This window comes from Sapajus apella, unplaced genomic scaffold (genome assembly GCF_009761245.1).
Source record: "Sapajus apella isolate SASKATOON/1434 unplaced genomic scaffold, GSC_monkey_1.0 scaffold21, whole genome shotgun sequence".
Lineage (NCBI taxonomy): Eukaryota > Metazoa > Chordata > Mammalia > Primates > Cebidae > Sapajus > Sapajus apella.
In genome coordinates, this window is record NW_022436961.1 from 24868837 (window position 1) to 24885631 (window position 16795).

Here is a 16795-nt window from a genome sequence, read left to right on the forward strand (position 1 = left end):
GTGGATTCCTTGAGCCCAAGAGTTTGAGACCAGCCTGGGCAATATGGCAAAACCCCGTCTCTACCAAAAATACAAAAATTAGCCAGTCTCATAACCCGGTCTCAAAATAAATAAATCGACAAAATTTTTTAAAGAATCGTGTGTAAAAGATCCCAATTTTTAAAAATCTAAATGCATAGAAAAATGACTTCAAGTACATAAAACATTTGTTGGAATAATAATGGATAGCTTTTTCTTCTCAGTGCTTTTTAAATTTTTCCAAATTTTCAAAAACAAATATTTAAAAAAATTCAAAATAATCAAAAAAAAAACTACCTGGTGAACCTCAAAGCTCAACAGGATGAAATCAAAGCTATTTCATGCAGTCCTCTAATTGGAAGCTGAGGGGTGCTGTGTGTAGCTCTGTAGGGAACAGGAAAAGGGTATTGGTCTGGTTTGATTATTGTGAAATCAACATGGAGAAAGAAGTTGAAAAAGTCTGCTTAGAAAACAATGTACTCCAGCCTGGACGACAGAGAAAACACTGTCTTAAAAAACAAAAACAAAAAAACAAAAAAGAGAATATATATAATGTTTTGGCCAAGTCCTTTTGAGTATTGGCTCCTAACATTTAAAAGTTTGTTTGCCAATTTACTAATGTATTAATATTTTGTTATGTTGTTTTCTTTTTTCTTGAGATGGAGTCTCTGTCGCCAGGCTGGAGTGCAGGGCGCTATCTCGGCTCACTGCACCTTCTGCCTCCAGGGTTCAAGCGATTCTCCTGCCTCAGCCTCTCCAGTAGCTGGGACTACAGGCGCCCACCACCACGCCTGGCTAATTTTTTTTGTATTTTTAGTGGAGATGGGGTTTCACTACGTGGGCCAGGCTGGTTTTGAACACCAGACCTCGTGATCCACCTGCCTCGGCCTCCTAAAGTGCTGGGATTACAGGTGTAAGCCACCACTCCTGGCCTGTTTCAGGGCTGCCCACACAGCCTCACCCAGGACCCCACCAAGAGCCCACAATGTGTGTGTGTGTGCATGTGTACACACGTTTGGTTATTGTATATACACACATTCTTAGTGTTGATGCATTTCAGCACAATCCTTTTTGGGTTTTTTTTTTTTTTTTTTTTGAGACGGAGTTTCGCTCTTGTTACCCAGGCTGGAGTGCAATGGCCCGATCTCGGCCCACCGCAACCTCCACCTCCTGGGTTCAGGCAATTCTCTTGCCTCAGCCTCCTGAGTAGCTGGGATTACAGACACGCGCCACCATGCCCAGCTAATTTTTTGTAGTTTTAGTAGAGACGGGGTTTCACCATGTTGACCAGGATGGTCTTGATCTCTTGACCTCGTGATCCACCCGCCTCGGCCTCCCAAAGTGCTGGGATTACAGGCTTCAGCCACCGCGCCCGGCCTTTTTGAGTTTTTGTGGGTTTTTTTTGTTGTTGTTATTGTTTTTGTGGTTTTGAGACAGTCTCCCTCTGTTGCCCTGGCGGGAGCACAGTAGTAAGATCTCAGCTCACTGCAACCTCTGCCTCCCGGGTTCAAGAGATTCTTGTGCCTCAGCCTCTGGAGTAGCTGGGATTACCAGCGTGCGTCATCACGCCCAGCTAATTTTTGTATTTTTAGTAGAGACAGGGTTTCGCCATGTTGGCCAGGCTGGTCTGGAGCTCCTGACCTCAAGTGATCTGCCCACCTCGGCCTCCCAAAGTGCTGGGATTACAGGCGTGAGCCACTGAGCCCGGCTCCACAATCCTTTTTGAATGCAATTTAGCAAAGTGAATGAAGAACCATAAAATGTGCATGTACAAAATGGTACAGCCACTGTGGAAAACAGCTTGGTAGTTTCTTATAAAACTGAGATACAACTACCATATGACCCAATGATTGCACTCATGGGCAGTTATCCTAGAGAAATCAAAACTTACGTTCACACAAAAACTCGTACGTGTATTTTCACAGCAGCTTTATTCATAATAACCCCAAACGGAAAACCACCCAGATGTCTTTCAAAGGGTGAATGGTTAAACAAACCATGAATATGCTCCAATAAAAGGGAAGGAACTATTGATACACACACAACTTGGATGATCTCTGGGGAACAATGCCGAGTGAAAAAAGCAATCCTAAGAAGTCACATACTGTACGATTCCATTTATATAACACTTTTCAAATAACAAAATGGTAGGAATCGAGAACAGACTAGTGGTGGGAGGAGGTGGGGGAGGGAGGTGTGGCTATAAAAGGGCAACTAGAGGGATCCTTGTGGTGATGGAAACTTCTTGTATCTTGACTGTAACAATGTCAATATCCTGGTGGCAAGATGTTACTATTGGGGAAAAACAGTGAACAGTACTTGGGATCTCTCTGTATTGTTTCTTACAACTCTACATGAACCTACAATGTTCTCAAAATAAAAAGTTTTATTTAAAAAATGTTTTTAGAGATAGGGTCTTGCTGGAGTGCAAGATAGGTCCCAGGCTGGAGTGCAGGAGCCAGATCATAGCTCACTGCAACCTCGAACTGCTGAGCCTTTCAAGTGATTCTCCCACCGCTGCCTCCCAAAGTACTGGGATTACAAGTGTAAGCCACAATGCCCATCCCAAAAATTTACTTAAAAAAAAAAAATCGGGCCGGGCGCGGTGGCTCAAGCCTGTAATCCCAGCACTTTGGGAGGCCGAGGCGGGTGGATCACGAGGTCAAGAGATCGAGACCATCCTGGTCAATATGGTGAAACCCCGTCTCTACTAAAACTACAAAAAATTAGCTGGGCATGGTGGCGCGTGCCTGTAGTCCCAGCTACTCAGGAGGCTGAGGCAGGAGAATTGCTTGAACCCAGGAGGCGGAGGTTGCGGTGAGCCGAGATTGTGCCATTGCACTCCAGCCTGGGTAACAAGAGCGAAACTCCGTCTCCAAAAAAAAAAAAAATGTATCTTCTTTTGGCCAGTTATCCCAGGTCGGGAAATCTACCCCAGGAATATAATCCAAAAGAAAACAAACAAACAAAAAGCAGTCGAACGTACCAGATATTCACTACAACGTTATTTAAAACAGGAAAAAAAGAAACAATCAGGGAAATACTTAAATCATGATACAGCCACTGGAGAACGACACAGTCTTTGATGCGGCAACAGAGAAATGTTATTTGGAAAAGGAGGCTACAGGCCAGGCGCGGTGGCTGACGCCTGTAATTCCAGCACATTGGGAGGCCAAGGTGGTTGGGATCACTTGAGCTCAGGAGTTCAAGACCAGCCTGGGCAACACAGTGAAACTCCGTCTTTACGAGGTGGGGGGCGAGGGAGGGGGGAAAGGCATGGTGGCATGCACCTGTAGTCCCAGCTACTCCCGAGGCTGAGGTGGGAGCATGGCTTGAGCCGATCGTACCACTGCAATCCGGACAAGAGAGAAACCTCGTCTCCCTCTTCCCCCGCCAAAAAAACACAAAAAAGGATACGAAATTGTGATATAATATAACAACTTTGTGAAGACTACTAGATATGTCACAAAATTTTTAATAGTAGTACTCTACGTGGCATTCTAATAGAAATGATTTCCTTTCCTCAAACTCCCCGTAATATTGTTACATGGTTTTCATATGGCCTGGGGCGTAACATTAAATGACACTTTTTATGTGAAATCACAAAGGTCGGAGTCATTCCAACAGTAGAGCAAACTTGGTATTCCGATTCCTTGCAGGCTTTCACCAAGAGCGCACACGAGGGCCACCGCAGTCGTGAGCTCAAGGCGGTTGTGACTGGGTACAGGTTGGTCCATTGAGGCTGTTCCAAGGCTGCCCCCGCAGCCTCACCCCTGAACCCCACCAGGAGCACAGGGAAGGGGGTCCCCAAAAGTGGGCGAGGCCACTGCCCGCAGGAAGTGTCCACTTCAAGGTCACCATAGAGAACCCGAGGCCGGGCTCGGCGTGGCCCAGGACTCCTCAACTCTGAGTCCAGGTATCGCTCTCTGCGCCGCGCCCCTCGCCCCATCCCGAGCAGCGACCCCAAAGCTCCCAGGGGCTCCGCCGCGGCGATTCCTCACATTGCGGCGTGGCGGCCAAAAGGCCCAGAAGCCTGAATTCGGCGCCTCCACGCCCTCACCCGGAGGCTAAGACCCCCCGAACGCCGCGTCACAGCGTAGCCCAGACCTGTCCCTCATTCTTTTTCGCCCTCTCAACCCAGCTTTTCCCGACTCCGGGAAGAACCGGGAAGAGAAGGCGGAGGAGAGCGAAGCGCCGCCTGATAAATACTGTGGCCCAGTCCCGCCCCCGGAACGTCACTTCCGCCCCGCGCCAACATGGCGGCGCCCAGGCCATGCCACGCAGACTTCCGCCCGGCGCGGAGACCGAAGGCTGGCGGCGGGTCGCGTCTCTGCTGAAGTCGTGAGGCGTGGTGTGGAGCAGCGGCCCAGGTGAGTCCCTGCCTGGTTCTTGGGCGGGGTTCCTAGAGAGACAGCGTGTCGCGAGCCAAAGGCTCTCACCTGGGTGGTCTGGGGAGTCTTGCCACGTGGGAGGGGAGGAGCAGAGACGCCACTGGAGGACGCGCTGACTGGGGGACCGGAAGCCAAGTGGGTGGGGTTCCGCTAGGGTCCGCGTGTCAGTCCCCCCTGGTAAACTCGTTGTCCCTTCTCTTCCAGGCAACATGTCGGAAGGAAACGCCGCCGGCGAGCCCAGCACTCCGGGAGGGCCCCGACCCCTCCTGACCGGGGCCCGGGGGCTCATCGGGCGGCGGCCGGCGCCCCCCCTCACCCCCGGCCGCCTTCCCTCCATCCGTTCCAGGGACCTCACCCTCGGGGGAGTCAAGAAGGTACCCAATGGCGCGTTTCTAAAGAAACTCACCAATCTTGAATTCCAAGCCGCGAGATTCAACTAATGTTCGCGTAGGGCCTACTGTGTGTCTGGAGTATTGTTGGGCCTCACGCCTACCCCTCTTTAAATTCTAGGGAGCCTGACCTACCTTCAAATCTAGGTACTGAGTACAGATGTTGAAATGATTCTCAGAGGTGGTTGAAGGACAGAGAGTCCTAATTAGTTAACGTTGTTCAAAAGCAACTTGAACAGTGTTTATTTACTTTCATTGTGTGTTTGGACATCTATAAGAAACCCATGAAAGCCAGGCAGGCATAAACCTCGCAGTCTTAGAGGGTTCAGAATTCAATATCTCAGTGTGCAGACTTCTTATCTAGAGTATAATGAATCCTAGGCATAGCATTTGAGGCTCTGTGGTCTATCCCATGTGCATATGACTGTGGATGTCAAGATTAACTCTGAAAGGGGTGGGGTCAGGATGGCAGAAGAATAAAGCAGTCAGTTTTTAAAAATCTAACTTTGCGACTAGGCACCATGGCTCACGCCTGTAATCCCAGCACTTTGGAAGGCCGAGGTGAGCGGATTACCTGAGGTCAGGAGTTTGAGGCCAGCCTGGCCAGTAAAACCCCATCTCTACAAAAAATACAAAAATTATCTGGGCATGTCTCTAATAAAAATGCAACAATTAAAAGTGTGGTGGCAGGTGCCTGTAATCCCAGCTACTCAGGAGGCTGAGGCAGGAGAATCGCTTGAACCTGGGAGGCAGAGGTTGGAGTGAGCCTAGATCGTCCTATTGCACTCCAGCCACAGCAACAAGAGTGAAACTCCCTCTCAAAAGAAAAAAAAACCACCTAACTTTGCCTTGGAAAATTGTGACAGTCTATAATCCCCTGATTGAGAGTGTTGGCAGATCTGTGGTCTTCCCTACTTAGGTCTTGCTGCTAGAGCTGTTCCCTCATGATACTCACTGGTCTCTATAGCAGTTTGAAGATAAGAGGTGAGACTAGAGAAATTCCTTTGCTTTTAGAAGTCCCAGAGGTTATTCTTTCAGAGGCAGAACCTAAGGCTGCTGGTTAAAAATGAGTTTTGGTGCCCCTTTGTTTTATGTGTAACTCCACTGCCACCACACCATGACATTCCTTCTTTTCAGTCACTTGTCTGTCTCTGTAAAATGGACAGCACTGTGGAATGTGCCAAAGACAACCATGTTGGCCTTGGTCAGTAGACAATGCCCTTCGGGAATTTTTATTTTCCTCTGTACTTTGGGGTCAGAACCTAACAGATCAGTGACTCCTGTATTTTGCTTTCAGAAAACCTTCACCCCAAATATCATCAGTCGGAAGATCAAGGAAGAGTAAGTATAAGTAGCTAGGCCTTCTGAATACTTACCCCTTATTTACTTTCTCTGAATATGTGGCCTTGGGGGAAGTAACTAGGTTTGTGGCTCTGATATTTAAATTTATGTTTTTACTTCTTTTCACTAGTGATTTTCAATCCTGGCTTCTCGGTGATTCTGATGTGCAAGTTAAAAAAAAAAAATACTGGTGTCTAGGGCTCCATCTCTAGAAATTGTGATTTAATTTGTTGGCAGTAGAATGGAGTGATTCTCTTTGATGGCCAGAGTTGAGAGCCACTAGTTTAAACAAAGATGTATCACACTTTCCCTGAAGTTCCTTTGGATTTCTGCCTTCCTGCTTTCAGTCCCAATGTAAAAAAAAAATCTACATTTTTGGACAAGGTGAAGTAAAGCAAACTGAAAAAATCCTGCCTCATCAAGGAAGTGAGAAAAGTGCTAGGATTGGATTCTGCTTCTCATCGTGTAATTATTGGCTCAGACTCTCCACTGTCTTGGAGTGAGGTGGTATGGGAGATTAAGGCCAGTTTTTGGAGGCACAGTGAGTGAGTGGTTTCCCTTAATCCATTCTCTTTTCCAGGCCCAAGGAAGAAGTAACTGTCAAGAAGGAGAAGCGTGAGAGGGACAGAGACCGACAGCGAGAGGGGCATGGACGAGGACGAGGCCGCCCAGAAGTGATCCAGTCCCACTCCATCTTTGAGCAGGGCCCAGCTGAAATGATGAAGAAAAAAGGTACGAAGAAGGAATCAGTAGTGAGTTTCAGTTCAGACTGCCCAAGAGAAGGGCAAGAGCAGTGGAATTTCCCCGCACCCAGTTCAGTTTTCCATGCTGTTGGCATCTTCCTGATTGATCCCTAGTGACCCGGGTGATTTCCCACAGGAAACTGGGATAAGACAGTGGATGTGTCAGACATGGGACCTTCTCATATCATCAACATCAAAAAAGAGAAGAGAGAGACAGACGAAGAAACGAAACAGATCTTGCGCATGCTGGAGAAGGACGATGTGGGTACCCGGAGGCTCAGGGAAGGGGCTTCCTTGTGGCTGTAGAACAGGGCTTCTGGGGAGCCAGGTGAGGGGCAGAAGAGCTCACTGATGTCCTGGAATCTAGGGGAGCAGCAGGAATCTTTGGTTAGAAAGGGTCCAAAGCAGACTTCGATCCAGGTGCGTGTGCTAGCAGGCTGGATGACCCCAACTCTTTTTGGCAGTTCCTCGATGACCCAGGGCTGAGGAACGACACTCGAAATATGCCTGTGCAGCTGCCGCTGGCTCACTCGGGATGGCTTTTTAAGGAAGAAAATGATGAACCAGATGTTAAACCATGGCTGACTGGCCCTAAGGAAGAGGACATGGAGGTGGACATACCTGCTGTGAAAGGTACTCTGTGTCCATTAACTTCTCATCTCCAATTCCATGGCTACTCCCAGGAATCCCTGGCATCAGGCATCACTTGCTTGGGGCCCTAACTAGTGCTCTTGAGCAGGTCCTCCCTTGCTGGCTGTAAGATACAGGAGCTAAACAAAGATGCTTGATTCTCCCCCACAGAGGGTTCACGTGTTGACGTGGAGCAGTGGGCCCAGCCTCAGATGTCCTTTTTTAGTTAAGTCACATGAGACTTGAACGTGTTGTCTTGTGCCCCTCTCTATAACCAGTCCCTCCTTCCCACTCCCTGGCTGAGTGATAGTGGAGTAAACGGGGGCAAAGGGCTGTTAACAGTGAGCTGGTGTGGAGGGTGGTCCCATGATAGCCTTCCATTTCTATCACCCCGGCAGTGAAAGAGGAGCCTCGAGATGAGGAGGAGGAGGCCAAGATGAAGGCTCCTCCCAAAGCAGCCAGGAAGACCCCGGGCCTCCCGAAGGACATATCCGTGGCAGAGCTGCTCAGGGAGCTGAGCCTGACCAAGGAGGAGGAACTGCTGTTTCTCCAGCTGCCAGACACCCTCCCTGGCCAACCGCCCACCCAGGACATCAAGCCCATTAAGACAGAGGTACAGGGCGAGGATGGCCAGATGGTACTCATCAAGCAGGAGAAGGACCGGGTATGCCCAGGCAGACACCTGCGGGAATAGAGGCAGGGACTGGGAGGGGAAGTGTAGCCTGTAGTGGGAAGCAAAGCCGTGCCACCCTGGCTGAAATTGGACAATAATGGTTGGTTATTCTTGGAGCCTACAAGAGCCATGGGGCTTTGTGCCTCCAACCTCAATTGTGTTTGTATGTGGGGTGGGTGTGTTTAATTTTTATAAGGAAATACTTTAAACACATACAAATGAGAGAACATATGGCCAGGTGTGGTGGCTCATGCCTCTAATCCCAGCACTTTGGGAGGCCGAGAGAGGATCACTTGAGGCCCGGAGATCGAGACTGGCCTGTGCAACATGGTGGAACCCTGTCTCTACCAAAAAATAGATAAAATAATTAGCCAGGCATGGTGGCATATGCCTGTAGTCCCCGCTACTCGGGAGGCTGAGATGGGAGGATGGCTCGAGCCCAGGATGCAGAGGTTGTAGTGAGCCAAGGTCACACCACCGCACCCCAACCTGGGCAGCAGAGCCAGACATTGTCCCCAGAAAAAGAACATAAACTGCTGTGTACCGGAAACTCAGCTTCACCAGTTACTGATATTTTGTCCATTTATATATTTGTTTGCTGTGGCATTGTATTTTAACCATGGCAGACAGCCCTAGGAGAAGGCACTCTTTGGAGAGCTCATTCTGACCTTTGCCATGCCTGTCTCTTGGTGGGTAGAAGGGGGTACATGAAAGATGGAGGAAAGCGCTCCTAGCCCAGTGTCCATCCTCTGACTTTCTCCACAGGAAGCCAGACTGGCAGAGAATGCTTGTACCCTGGCTGACCTGACAGAGGGTCAGGTTGGCAAGCTACTCATCCGCAAGTCTGGAAGGGTGCAACTCCTCCTGGGCAAAGTGACTCTGGACGTGACCATGGGAACCGCCTGCTCCTTCCTGCAGGTAAGAGCCTCCCTAGGGCCAGGGAGGGAGCCTTTAAGGAGTGGAGGAGCGTTGAAGTGCTGGTGATAAATAAGGGGGTTCCTGGGGGTATCACATTCTCATTCACAGCTCTACACGCTGTGCATATGGTTGTGGTTCTCATCACTGTCTCTGTCAATTGGCAGGAGCTGGTGTCCGTGGGCCTTGGAGACAGTAGGACAGGGGAGATGACAGTCCTGGGACACGTGAAGCACAAACTTGTATGTTCCCCTGATTTTGAGTCTCTCTTGGATCACAAACACCGGTAAAATGAGCAGATGGAGGAGGACGGCGCCTGTGCCCACGGCTGCTGCCTGCTCCAGACATTTTGTTCTTGAATCTGTGAGACCCAAAAGGGGCCCACTGAGCCTACCCACTCCAGCCTTTGGCAGCCATTGTCCCAGATTCCCCTGGGCTTCCTCCCACAGCAGCTGTCAATGGCACAGTGACCTTCCTGCAGCATGGAGTTGGCATATCTTTGCTGCTGGGGATTTGGCCCTGCTATTTATTTTTATATTTATGTCTTAATCTCTTCCACTGATGCATCCTACCAAGGTAGGTGGGAAGGGTCTGTGGGAAGGGGCTGGCCTCTCCTGGGGGCTGTTGGGCTGCAGGGACAGAAGTGTGAGAACTGCGGCTTCTGCTGATGCTCCGTCCCTCCTAGAAGCAACATAAGGGAGGAAGCAAGGATTGAGTCTGAGACTTAAGCACTTGGTCCCAGCTCGCCAGTTCCTGGTTCTGCGTCCTTGAACAAACTACCTAACCTTTCTGAGCCTCCTGTTCATCATCCGACACAAGCATGAGCAGGTTCTCCCTTTCTGACTGTAAGATACATGAGCTGGTACGGATGGTGGTCACGTGATAGCCTTCCATTTCTATCACCCAGGCAGTGAAAGAGGAGCCGTGAGATGAGGAGAGGAGGCCACGATGGAGGTTTGGGGGATGATACCTACCTCCCAGGGTTGGCGTGAGGATTCATGGGCTATTAGAGATGAAAACCCCTGCACAAGGCCGGAACCAGTAGGCACTCAACAAATGTTCGTGTCCTTTTTCTCTACCTGAGTCTATATTCCAACAAAGTAGAGATTCCAAGTCTCAAAAGCAGTGACTAGAGCTCCCATCCTTGCTCTTGTTTCTTCCTGCTTCATATCCCTCCCTCACCCTGGGCCTGATGCCCTAAATTTACGAGGTCAGGCTGTTCTATGCCTTTTTCTCCTGGCTCCTCTTAGCCAGGTGCTTCCTGTGTAAGTTGCTGTAATAGCTGTGGGTCATAGGAAGAGATCAGAGACCCCTCCCAGCACCCTGCAAAAGCCTTTGGGGGACATGGTGTGCCAAGGACATGTTCTTGCACTCCTGTCTTTATAGTTATTACTCATGTATGAGCCAAAGTCAAATATTGCTAACAGAAACTAAACCCTTGGTAAGAGAAGTTAGGGGTGTGTTGAACAGTGGCCTCTTTGACACTTGGCTGATGATGCCCACTGCAGAAACTTCAGGATCAGAGGCCTCCCTCTGTGTCCTGTCCTAGCACTGCCAGAGCCATCCACAGTGTTACTTTTTTGGGACTGTGATCTTGTTCCCTTTACCTGGTCATCGTACTGTGTTGTCCCTGGAGGAACAGCTTCTCCTCCTCTGTCTTGACAGTATGGCTGGGGTTTTCCCTCGTTCAGGTGGGGAGACGTTTGCGGGTTAAAGAAAGGCCTCATGCGGTGGTGTGTGTGGCTGTTAGACATTGGTGGCACAGCTTCCCTTTGCTGGCGTCATGGCACATGGCGTCTGGGACAGAATGAACCATAGGGGCTCAGGAAAGACTGCTTCCTGCCCACCCCCATCCCTGATTTCTAGTGGCCCCTAAGATTTTGGGTACATCTTCCTTCAGGCTCACCTTCCTTCTTTTCAAAGCTCCTCAATCCTGTTACTCATTTGTCAAGGCTGGGCTTTTCCTACAAAGCCCTCAACCTGCTGACCACATCGCCCTTTCTGGAGCTGAAGCTAATCTCAACTCCATTGGATAGTGTTGTTCTGGGCTCTTCTCATTGTAGAGGACTGGAGCAGAAAGGGTTCCTTGGAAAGATGTGCTGGGTAGCCCTCTTTGGTCGGCTAACGTTTGATTAGCTCTGGGCTCCAGCCCTTCCTTCCTTTAAATAGCTGATGCACTGCCAACCGGTCGCCATTCTCATCTTCTCTTTCCGTTCTCTTTCTTTGGTTCAGAAATACTCTTTTGCTTTTTTTTGGATGAACTCAATTGCCCAATGTTAGGTATTGGGTATTTTTCAATCTTTAGTTTTCTGACTCTTCCAAGAAAGTTTGAGGAAGAGCATGCACTGTTTTTGCGTTCCTTTCGCCCATTCATATGTCTTGGCTTGAACCTTATGACTCTGCATCAAAGTCCACACGGCCTGTCCCTAGATCCCTGATGCACAAATTAGGTCTCATCAATAAATGTGGGCAAAGGGAGGAGAGTCTGCTTTCTTGGTCGGGCTCCAAGGCGTGCATTTTTACCAAGGAATATGTACAAATGGCAGAGGAGAAAAACCAAAGCCAGATTCATACATGAGTGCAAGTGGATGCAAATTTGCTGCTCTCTGCATCTGTGCATACGCTTTTTGTTAAATAGAGAAAGAAGGGACAATAGGCTTGTGCAGTTTTCTAACTGCATGGTTAAGTGGCAGAGTCTGGGCTGTCGAGTCATGGTTGGGTTTGAATGCAACTCCACCTGTGAACTTTGGGTTGGAAAAAATCCCTTACCCTCTTTAAGCTTGATTTTATTTATTTTATTTAAGAATGAGACAGTAGTGACTTTTCTTTCTTTCTTTTTTGTTTCTTTCTGCCTTCTTTAGAAAGAAGTCACTTTTTTCTAATAGGGTTGCTTTTAAATTAGAGTGAACAGGAGGCATGTATTGGGTGCCAGACAGATAATTGCTTGTAACAGGATGTGATCAGCATGAATAACAGAAAATTAGCCTGACGGTGGCTTAAGCGATGAGAATGTTTATCTCACGTAGCAAGAAGTCTGTAAATAGATGGTTCTAGAGTTGGTGGAAGCCAAAATGTCATCAGGATTTCCTTGGAACCTTTAGCTCTGCCATCCTCAGTGTTGCAGTGTGGCTGCTCCTACGCCAAGCATCATTCTCCAGATGACAGTGCACACAGCCAGAGTGGACAGTGGCACAGGTGCGTTCTCATTCTGCTCTGTCTTTCTCCGGGAAGAACCATCAGCAGCTCCAGCAGCCTCGCCCCCATCTCTTTATAGAGTGGGGCCACATGCTCACTCTTGAACCAGGCACTGGCAAAGGGGGTGAGTGGAATAGTGTATCCCCTGGCACGGAGCACACTCACCCTTGAGCTGGGGTTTTGTTTGTAGGGAAGAAGCTGGAGTGGCAGTTGGATAGACCATTCATAGTAGCTGCTGCCATGTTCAAAAAATACTACAATGTCAAATCATAAAGTGTTCATCTCGGCAGAACTTTTTAAAATGTTCAGTCACCTTTTATTCTATGAAATTCAATTTTAACATTTTAGTGTATATTATTTTAGATTTGGGAGGTACATGTGCATGTTTGTTTTTTGTTTTGTTTTGATTTTGAGATGTAGTCTCATTCTGTCACCCACTCTAGAGTGCAGTGGTGTGATCTTGTCTCAGTGCAACCTCTGCCTCCCAGGTTCAAGTGATCCTCCCACCTCAGCCCACCAAATAGCTGGGATTGCAGGTGCCCACCACCACACCCGGCTAATTTTTGTGTTTTTAATAGAGGCAGGGTTTCACCATGTTGGCCAGGCTGGTCTCAAACTCCTGACCTCAAGTGATCCACCCACCACGGCCTCCCAAAGTGCTAGGGTTACAGGCATGAGCCACCACGTCCGGCCCCATGCACATATTTGTGTATGTTGCTTACTGGTGGGGATCAGGCTTCTGTTGTACCTGTCACCCAAATAGTGAACATTGTACTCAGGTAACTTTTCAGCCGTTGGCCCCCTCCCACTCACCCCGTTTTGGAGTGCCCAGCGTTTGTTATTTCCATCTTTATGTCCATATGTACCCGTTATTTAGCTCCCACTTACAAGTGAGAACATGTGCAATTTGATTTTCTGTTTCTAAGTATACTTAGGATAATAATCTCAAGCTCCATCCATGTTGCTGCAAAGGACATGATTTCATTATTTTTTATGACTCCTCAATGTCTTATTTCAGTCTCCAAAATTTTTTTATGTTATTTATAGTGATATAAATTAATGTGGTTTAAATTATGTGATATAAATTATGCAATGACTCACACCTATGGGGTGAGTCAGCACTTTGGGAGGCTGACGTGGGTGGATCGCCTGAGGTCAGGAGTTTGAGACCAGCTTGGCCAACACGATGAAACCCCATGTCTACTCAAAAGACAAAAAATTAGCCAGGCATGGTGGTACACACCTGTAATCCTAGCTACTTGGGAGGCTGAGGCAGGAGAATTACTTGAACCCAGGAAGCAGAGGTTACAGTGAGCCAAGATCATGCCATTGCACTCCAGTTTGGGCAACAAGAGCAAAACTCCATCTCAAAAAAATAAAAATAAAATAAATATGTGGTTTTATCATGTACTCTATCTCACTCAAAAATATATACAATTCTTTGGTCCTAACTAATCGGGAGGCTGAGGTGGGAGGATCATTTGAGCCCAGGAGTTCAATACCAGTCTGGGTAACATAGTGAGACCTTGTCTTTGAAAAATAAGTAATACAGGCCGGGCGCGGTGGCTCAAGCCTGTAATCCCAGCACTTTGGGAGGCCGAGGCGGGTGGATCACGAGGTCAAGAGATCGAGACCATCCTGGTCAACATGGTGAAACCCCATCTCTACTAAAAATACAAAAAATTAGCTGGGCATGGTGGCGCGTGCCTGTAATCCCAGCTACTCAGGAGGCTGAGGCAGGAGAATTGCCTGAACCCAGGAGGCGGAGGTTGCGGTGAGCCGAGATCGCGCCATTGCACTCCAGCCTGGGTAACAAGAGCGACACTCCGTCTCAAAAAAAAAAAAGAAAAATAAGTAATACATACCCACATCTGGACATACGCAGTTCTTCCATGTTAATGAGTATTTTGTGTTTCACACACTTCTGAATTAGCTGAAGGAATTAAAAGGTATCATCTTTTTTTTTTTTTTTAAGATGGAGTCTCGCTCTGTCACCCAGGCTAGAGTGCAGTGGCCTGATCTCAGCTCAGTGCAATCTCTGCCGCCCGGGTTCAAGCAATTCTTCCACCTCAGCCTCCCAAGTAGCTGGGACCTACAGGCACTAGCCACCACGCCTGGCTAATTTTTGTATTTCTAGTAGAGCTGGGGTTTCACCATGTTGGCCAGGCTGTTCTTGAACTCCAGACCTCGTGATCCGCCTGCCTCAGCCTCCCAAAGTGCTGCGATTATAGGTGTGAGCTACTGCACCCAGCCAAAGGTAGCATCTTTTAATCTTGGACCGCCCCCAACGTGGTCTGATTGAATTGGGCACTCAGCACTAGGTTCTTCGAAGGAAAAGAGGCCTCTTTCCTGGGACAGTGCACAGTGAAAGGGCGGCACCCACGCTGTTCATCCAGTGCTCCAACCAGTCCTGGTGTTGGATACTTCCACGTTTGGGGCATTTCTCCTCTCGAGATGTCTGTGCTAGTGACAGATGATGTGAACACCTCCTCTTGGATTGTGGTTCGGCTGCACAAGGCCCCACCAAAGTTCTACAGCTAAAGCATGGGGCCCAGAGGGGGCCTGGGTCTTAGGGGTGTCATCTGAAAAAATAGAGATGGTGATGGGATGCCACATCTAGGAGCACCTCTGTGTGGCCACCTTCTGCCTCAGCTCTTCTAAAGCATTTCTTCTGTTCCCTTTCATTGGGGTAACCACTGACCTGTCTCCCCAAAAACGGAGTCAGAAGTTGGACTTTGTTATTTGGTTCATCAACATTTAAGACCTAGTCAGAAAAAAAAATGCAGTCTTACATCTTGAGAAAGCTTACATGAAAGAAAAAAAAATGCAGTCTTAAATTTTGAGAAAGCTTACATGAAAGAAAAAGAAAAATGCAGTGTTGATCACTGTTGGCCTGGAGACTGTATCTTACGTATTTTCCAGGGTTCACTGGACAAGTAGAAACCATTCTAGGCATTCTAAGCAGAAAGAGTTAATACAGGAAGATAAGTTTATAGACTCCTTGGAAGGCTGGAGGAGTGAGCCATAGGCTGAGCATCCAGGAATCAAAACCCCATAGAACAGATGGTGAGGGAGCTACATGCTCTGCCATAGTCAGGAATGTGGAGACTCTGGAGTTCGACTGAGTTCCAGAACACAGCACACTGCCACAGCTGCCAGCCAGGCCAGAGGGAATCCCACCGCCTCAGCTGCCTCTGGAGAACCACACAGCTGTAGCTGGACCCTGGCACACGGAAGAAAGTGCCTGCCGTGTGCTAGGCACCGCTGCAGGAGGGCCGTGGTTAAACAAGTCTGTGTTCTGCATGTGCCTGCGCTCTAGTGAGGAGACAGGTTAAGCATATGGAAGGAAGTTAGAAGGTAACAGGAGTTTGGAAACTTGCAGGGAGTGGAGGATTCTGGGTAGTGGCAGGCAGGATGCAGCAAGTGGGTTAGGCTTCCCTGAGAAGGTATCCTTTGAGGAAGTGAGCCAGCGGGATCAGAAGCTGGTAAGGAGAGTACGCTGGGCTGAGCAGAGTGAGAGAGTGGCTGAAAGTGAGGGACAGAGAGGTGGGACCTGGTCCTGGAGGCCTTTTAGGCCACCATAGGGACCTTGGCTTTTTTAAGTGCCCTGGTGAGCTGTCTGTGGTGTGGAGGTGAGGCAGGAAGCGGGGCTGATGGACTCTCTGGGCAGTGGGTGGCAGTGGCTTGGCCAGGCTGCTAACAGCAGAGGTGCTGGGAAGTGATTGGATTCTAGATACTGATTTCAAGGGTAGCACCACCGTGATCCACTGATAGATTCAGTGTGAGGTATGCGAGAGGAGTCAGGCTCACTCCATAGCTCTCGCAGTGGAAAACAGCCAAAGTGAAGAGGATGGCCTCAAATGTACCTCCACCTTTCAAATCTCAACTCATAAGACCTCAGGCATGCCCAGAATGCTAGCAGAAGAGATTTAGGGAAATGTGTGTATTTCGCTTTCTGGCCCCTGCAGTTCAGGTTCCACCTTACAAAGTGGTGAGGGAGTGGAGTGGGTGGGGGATGCCACCCAGCCATATTCACAAGAGTTGGCATAAGGATTCACAGTTGAGTGAAGCTTCCTGAGACTGCTGTGCTGCCAACAAAAGCACACTCAGTACCTACACGAGCCGTATTCAGTGTGGCTCTCAGACCTTTCTCCAGGGCAAGATGATCGCAAGAATTCTTGTAGAAACGTCTCTTACATTGTACAACTCATCTTTAATGGTTATGTTGGTACTCATCTTCATACTATAAAAATCACCCAAGTGATCTCCCATTTCTGGGACATTTAGTTTTTTTCTCGTTTTTCATCATTTAAAAAAAAGATGTGGCCCAGCGTGGTGGTGGCTAACACCTGTGATTCCAGCCCTTTGGGAGGCCAAGGCTGGTGTATCACTTGAGCTCAGGAGTTTGAGACCAGCCTGGGCACTATGGCTCTACAAAAAATAGAAACATTAGCCAGGTGTGGTGGCTTGTGCTGGTATTCCCAGCTACCTGGGGGGCTG

The 16795-nt window shown here is 48.6% G+C and overlaps 1 protein-coding gene and 1 long non-coding RNA gene across 3 annotated transcripts; both read left to right on the forward strand.

Annotated features, from left to right (window-relative positions):
- The first annotated feature begins 4262 nt into the window (after positions 1-4262).
- On the forward strand, positions 4263-11575 carry POLR3D (RNA polymerase III subunit D). Of its 2 annotated transcripts, XM_032288469.1 has the most exons (9): positions 4263-4388; positions 4614-4783; positions 6096-6139; positions 6720-6871; positions 7019-7143; positions 7347-7515; positions 7911-8176; positions 8951-9103; positions 9268-11575. In XM_032288469.1, the coding sequence occupies exons 2-9, from the start codon at positions 4619-4621 to the stop codon at positions 9388-9390; spliced, it is 1197 nt and encodes a 398-aa protein (XP_032144360.1). In that variant the 5' UTR covers positions 4263-4388; positions 4614-4618; the 3' UTR covers positions 9391-11575. The 2 variants fall into 2 exon arrangements, with proteins under 2 accessions (XP_032144360.1, XP_032144359.1); XM_032288468.1 differs by lacking the exon at positions 4263-4388 and having other exon boundaries at positions 4403-4783.
- A 2219-nt stretch (positions 11576-13794) lies between these two features.
- On the forward strand, positions 13795-14261 carry LOC116558465. Its single transcript, XR_004272016.1, has 2 exons — positions 13795-13838; positions 14151-14261. It is a non-coding gene; the product is annotated as an uncharacterized LOC116558465 (long non-coding RNA).
- The last annotated feature ends 2534 nt before the right edge of the window (positions 14262-16795 follow it).

Excerpts from the sequence above, each read along its gene's own strand:
- POLR3D (XM_032288469.1), top strand. The coding sequence starts at position 4,619 with ATGTCGGAAGGAAACGCCGCCGGCGAGCCCAGCACTCCGGGAGGGCCC. Across the intron at positions 6,140-6,719 it reads AGTCGGAAGATCAAGGAAGA|GCCCAAGGAAGAAGTAACTG; the intron begins GTAAGTATAAGT and ends TCTCTTTTCCAG. Across the intron at positions 7,144-7,346 it reads GCATGCTGGAGAAGGACGAT|TTCCTCGATGACCCAGGGCT; the intron begins GTGGGTACCCGG and ends TCTTTTTGGCAG.